The sequence below is a fragment of the Apium graveolens genome, chromosome 9, assembly GCF_009905375.1.
Source record: "Apium graveolens cultivar Ventura chromosome 9, ASM990537v1, whole genome shotgun sequence".
NCBI classification, from domain to species: domain Eukaryota; kingdom Viridiplantae; phylum Streptophyta; class Magnoliopsida; order Apiales; family Apiaceae; genus Apium; species Apium graveolens.
In genome coordinates, this window is record NC_133655.1 from 91530773 (window position 1) to 91537749 (window position 6977).

General features: G+C 28.3%; 1 protein-coding gene across 1 annotated transcript; it reads left to right on the top strand.

The window, feature by feature from the left end:
• The first annotated feature begins 5435 nt into the window (after positions 1-5435).
• LOC141687142 (bZIP transcription factor 44-like) lies at positions 5436-6670 on the top strand. The gene has a single exon (XM_074492310.1). It carries the CDS (start codon positions 5900-5902, stop codon positions 6398-6400), a length of 501 nt encoding a protein of 166 aa, XP_074348411.1. The 5' UTR covers positions 5436-5899; the 3' UTR covers positions 6401-6670.
• The last annotated feature ends 307 nt before the right edge of the window (positions 6671-6977 follow it).

Sequence of the window (6977 nt, forward strand, 5' to 3'; positions counted from 1 at the left end):
TATTTATTTTAGCTATGCATCAAAGTATATAAGAATATGTATCAAAAGTTAAAACTTTGAGAGTATGATATTATATTAAAGACTAAATTGCACTTTGGGTACCCGAAGAATTATTAAATTACACTGTAATGGCTAAATTATAATTTTAGCCACTTACTTGTCTAAATTTTTATTTTTTTATAATATTGGGGTCGCCGCCTAACTCTGTTAGGCTGTGATTAACACCATTAATAATTATTCTTTGAGGGGATGTGCAATATAGTAAATTTTACCAACTTACATATACATGTACATATTACATACATTTTATCTCTTCTTACGCTTAGTCTCCTTTGTCTCGATCAAAAATATCCTAGCTGGCGGGTGGAGTACAAATTCTAGAGGCCATTTAGCCAGCCACTCAACCACATATATATTCGTTTAGCCATGGTTCACAAAAACTAGAATGAGATTTTATTTCGATTGAGGCTTCCGTGACATGAGCAACACGATTTAATATACTCGTTGAGGTTGAAGAGCGTACTTTATGCAATTTGAAATATGTACGTACTTAAAATCTTATCATTTCTGCATTATAATCGAAGGCAATGCATTACAATGCTTTGGGCTTCTTAAATACAATATATTTTGAGCTTATGACTCGAATTGATAGTTTATGATGATATTGCACCTGCAATAAAGTGATTGTACATATTGCACCTGCAATAAAGTGATTGTAGTTTAGACCATTATGACAACATCCACCAATTCACGTGAGCAGGTGAGCCATGGTTTATATCAACAACCAATTAGGGTTTCACTACAAACAATTAGGTTCTATATTTGTTGAGTTTGTATTTGGGGATATCATGCTTACGAATGAATATGATGGGTGGATGTTGGCTGTCAATGGATCGAATATGGATCGGATCGAACATGATCCATATCATGATCTATTTAATTTTACCGGATTCGGATTCGAATCGGATCATGACTGGATTTTTTAGAACATGATCCATATCCTGATCCGTTATGATCACGGATTTTCGGATCGGAGCTCCGGTCCGTTTATATTTTTTAAGAAAATAAGTATTTCACTTATTTTTGTATGTAAATTAAGGAGATTAAGTATGATTCTAAATTCTGGTTTAGATTCTATGGAGTCCCCTATTTTATTGGAGTTCTTAGAGTCCATATATGTTCTGCAACTAAAATATAGCTTAAATTGTTGCAAAACATATTATTTTTCGAATGTTATTCTACAAATATCACAATTTTATTGAAAATCTTGCAGATTGCATAGATTTTACAAGTAGAACGTTGCAATATATATTATTCTACAAAACATGCTTAGTTTGCGGAACATAAATATTTATGTTGCAGAACATACGTATTATACTTGTAAACATATGAGATTTGCATGATTTTATTGAAGTAATGATATTTGTGAAACATATTTTACAAAATAATATGTTTTAGAAGATATTTTATTTGCGGAACATAGATGGACTCCGAGTACTCCAATTAAAAGGTGGATTTCATAGAACTTTACTCCCTCAATTCTAATAACACAATACTGTGATTAATTATTTTCCAGAAACTCAAATATTGTCTTGGACGATTTCATTGCTCTGCCAGCCAATGATGTGATTATAAATGGGGTTATGTAATAGACGTGACCCCTGTTAAAAACTACAAAATGAAGTAGAATTTCTAAATGCCTAGATCCAGCACACTCAAGGTAACGGCCTCCAATCTGGTGTAATTTCAATTATTATTAATATAAAGTATATTTTTAAATATATTATATATTATAAATATATTATATATTATATAAATATGTATTGTATAAATTCGGATCAGATTACTAACGGATCGGATCACATCAAATCCATATTCTATGTTTTTCAGATCGGATTTTTCTCGAATCGGATTTTTTTCGGATATAATTTATTTTTTAGTGATCCATATCCCCTCCATTAGCTTTTGGATCGGACCGGATATCCGATTTATTAACAGCCCTAGGTGGATGGAGTTATATAAACAATATAAATGTTTAAATGTTAGTAGACTATAATATCCTTATCTAAATTATCAAATTGACGGGGATTCTAACGATGTTGGACGAAAGCCCCACATTATAAGAAAATAAAAATTTAACAAAATAATTGGCTAAAATTATAATTTAATTATTATATTGTAATTTAATTATTATATTGTAATTTAATTAGTTTTCGGGTACCCAAAATATAATTTAGTCTATATTAAATAATCATCAACTCTAAATTTCAAGGTGTTAAAAAAACTCCCAACCTTTATCCCTAATGGTATCTCGTGCAATTAGAGGAAGTAAAATGCAAATGCAAAGCTTCTGCGCACTTGTATTAAGATGCATTTAAAGTTAAAAGCGATATACAGATAGAAATGAAGTACATGTTCCATCATCCATGTATAACAACTTTTAGAATATGGTCCAGAATAGCTGTGCTGTACACTTTATTAGCCTCAAGTAACATTGCCAACTTTAACTCTCAAATAAGATGGCGCCCTTTGACGCTGAAAACACAACTTTGTTTGAGCAAACCAAATCTTTTGACATATGTGTCTGATTCTTTTTCTTTCAAATATAATTCATAATTAAATTTTATATTTAATTAATGTAAGAGAGTTAATTTGACATAGTGATCACCTATAATGTTATCGTTTCACAAAAAAATAAACCCCACTGATAATCAAATATATGTATAATTGATATAAAAAAGTTAATTTGGTATGATCGTTACAGATAATATTATTATTTCACAAAAAATAAACATCCCTAGTTAGCAAAAACACCAAAATCTGATTATTGACAAGTACAAATATTAATGTTAAATAAAACAAATATAACTTATTCATCAGATAACATTTCAAATATTAATGTTAAATAGAATTAATATGATTTTATACTCAGATAACATTAAAATTGACATTTTAGTAAAAAAAGTTAAAAACTTCAAAAAATGAAAAAAGAAATTTATATAAATATTTTATAAAATATTCGGTGTATTGCACAGTGCAAAACTAGTTTATAACAACTGATGGATTTGAAGTCAAATACCGGCAAAGGTTATACGTAATTATTCAATCCTACAAGTACGGGTACTACACTACATTCTGTATAAAAAAATTTGTATAGTATATATTTGCCCCTTGAATGTAGTGGAAGAGTTAGGTCCTTAATGAGCATTGAAATGATTTCGTTAGAATATTTAAATATATAAACCAAACATCGAGTAAACTATCATTATTTCATATACGGTTTTTCTGCAATTTTTATAATTTTAACTTGTTTTGATCGATAAATATTTCTTAATAATGATGGACCTCCTACATTTAAAATAAATACACCGATCAAAATATTCCAAAATCTATAAATTTTAATATTTAGTATGAGCTCATGGACACACACCGGACAAACTCTTTCATATATATTACAGACTACTAATTTTACCATACTAGTATATGACACGTGAACACGGTAAGAAACGACACGAATAATCAGTATCTGGTTTCGAAAATTTGGTACACGAACACGAAAAAATACGAATATAATTAGTGTCGGGTTTGGATTTCCGATATAGGTACACGACACGGAACGAAAGTATACGGAATAAATAAATAATTAAAATTTTAAAAATATATATTTTTTATATATAATATATATCAAATGTGAATTTTACCTATTCTAAATAATATATATATAATTATAAATACTAAAATATATTTTATTATTCTATAACTATGTGATTGAGCACTTCACTATTTAATTATCTATTACATTTTTTAACAATTAATATAATTCGTGTATATTAATGTACTAAATCGTGTAAACACAAATATTAATATCAATAAATTGGTACATAAATATAAATTTTGGTCAAGTTAGAATTTAAAAATTGGTACACGAAAACACCAAATTATACGAAACACATTTCTACAAGATACATAACATTACCATGTGTATGTACAGTTAAAGATTTTCATAGTTCTCTCGTCCCGGAAAGAGACAAAATTTGCAATGACAATAATGATACTTCTAGAAATGTTAAGAATAAGTATTTATCTTGAGTTAAAGTTTGTGATCCCTATCTTTCACTAAATTCAAAACAGTATATTTAATTTGTAAAATATAATTTACAATTCCTAACTTTCAGAATAAAATACAGCATGCATCATCTTCAAAATTTTAAGTAATAAATTGGAATTGAGATGTTTAATATTAATAATTAAAATTTTAAATCAATAAAAATATTTATTTTAATGCATTTTTTTACATGAAAAAAAATATAGTTAGTTTCCATTAGTAATACTCTAAATTAATTATAATGCTAAAATACTTAAAATATATTTATCAAGCAAAATATATGTTTATAGATATAATCATAAAATTTATAAATATATCTATATTTTAACTATTTAAAAATTATATTGAGTAAAATATAAAATAATTGACATTAATATTATATTAAGTAAAATATAAAATAAATGACATTAATATTATAATGTTTTAAATTATAAAAATAATATTAAACATCTCAATTCCAATTTTATAACTGAAAATTATGAAGGGGATACATGTTGTATTTGATTTTAAAAGTTAAGGGTTGCAAACTGTGTTTTACAAAGTAGGTATACTGTTTTGAATTTAAATGGAAGATAATGGTTGTAAACTGCAATTAACTCATTTATCTTTCACTTTTTCTATTTCGTCTACAATGCAATATATGGCATGGAAAACGTTCATATTTTACTCCTTTAAAATTTATTACTCTCTCTGTCAGTTTATTTTTATACATTTTTTTTGGATGTCCACTCATATACATTTCAAAAATATTAAAATTTTATAATATAAAAATTAACTGTATATTAATTCTTAAAATTGTAGTTTTAGTCAATTCATCTATAAATCAAGTCATATATCAAACTATTTATAAGTGTATCTGGTTATGTATTTGAACTTATTTCATTTTAAAGTAGAAAAATTTGTAAATTTTTGAAAAGGGCCAATTGGGAAATATAGAATAATTCATACTATAACATTCAACTAAGTTTGTGCTAAACACAAAAAATCTACAACCTAACCCTGACATAAAAGTCGACTACAGTAATCTTAAAAAAAAAACATTTACAGTGGAGTAAAATTCTTGCAAAGTGCGAGTACCTGAGATGGTAAAAAAATGAAAGGATACTTGAGTACAGTAGTAGTATACGAGTATTATTGGGTGGTGCTATCTTTCACCAGCTGGTCTCCTTTGTATCTATTATTCGCACCTAACAACTCACCCTCTTGCCATAGGATATTCCGAATCCTCCTGCACTTTTTCCTATTTTTCTTTTCATTTTCCATTTTATTTTTATCACATTTTGTGATTTTTTTAATCCCTCCTCACTTTCCTTTGCCCTTCCTAGCCCACCATTTCTCATCTATAAATCAACCCTTTTCTCTTTCTCAAAAACCTCTTCCCTTCCTCCTCTCACCTCTTTTTCTTCAATTTCTTGTTTTCCATATAATTTTAGTATCTATATTCTGCTAGTTTAGCCTCTCATATTTAGTTTTCAGGTCTAGTGGTCATTTTACTTAAAATTTGTAATCTTGATATTAAAAATCTAATCATTTTCAGTTTTCAAGATCAAGAAAATATACACACACTCTGTATTGATGTTGCAGATTTATGTCTCCTGTTATAAGTGAAATCCTCCGTTCTGGGTTTATGCTAAATACTTATCTCAGACATCTTGTTCAATCTTTCTCTGTTTGTTTTCTCTACTGGTTTTATGATTTTTCATAAATAAATCTCCGCTAGTACAACTTTTATCTACATATATTATAACCCTACATAACCTAAATATATTCGCATTTACTATTTTTAATTCTTGCATGGCTTGTTTGAGTGGAAACTCATCTGGGTCAGCTCAGATTCAGAACTCAGGTTCTGAAGGAGATTTACAGGTTTTGACGGACCAGAGGAAGAGAAAAAGAATGCAATCAAACCGAGAGTCAGCCAGGCGATCCAGGATGAGAAAACAACAGCATCTTGATGAACTGAGTGGGCAAGTGAGTCAACTCAAGAAAGAAAATGAACAGATACTCACAAAGACAAACATCACTACACAACACTACATGAATCTTGAATCTGAGAATCTTGTCTTGCGGGCTCAGATAGATGAGCTAAGCCAGAGGCTAGATTCACTTAATGAGATATTGAACTACATGAACATGAATGGGAAGAACAATAATAATTTTAGTAATCATAATAGTACTGCTGAGATGTTTGAGTGTGAGAATGTATTTGGGACAGGTGGATCTGAAAGTTTTATGAATCCATGGTACCTTAATCAACAACCAATCATGGCCTCTGCTGATATGTTTCAGTATTAATCATGGTGATTTATGGACTGATTAGCCTCAAATTGGTCAATGTTTTAGTGCCTTGATTATTGATTTGGTATATTGGTTATGTATTAAGGTTTAACCTTTTAAGCATGTTTTAGACTTGTATTTAGGCCAGGACAAGTTTGATTAGCCAATGAAGATGAGTTGGAAGGTTGTTGGTGTTTGGTTTGGTCAGGATTGATATTTGTAATGCAAGGCTGTAATGCAAGGGGTCTCTATGCTAATGCTATGATATAATATTACTTATTTGTATGATGTATGCTTGCAACTTTTTGCAAGCTCTCTTGTTTATATATGCTGCAATATTTTATTTTCAATATTTGATAATTTATAACAAGAAAAGAAGTGAGCTCATTGGGGTATCAGTGAGAGTATTTTGCCAACCCAACTTACAACTCCTAGAATGTTAGTAATAATTTATTTTTTTCAATTTTTTTTAAATTTTTAAATTTTTATTAACCTTAATTTTAAAATATGTGTTCTGAAATATTTTTCTAATTTAATATCAACGAAATGAAATAATAGTATTTAGAATTTATTTATTATTGTTCAATTAAGTAAA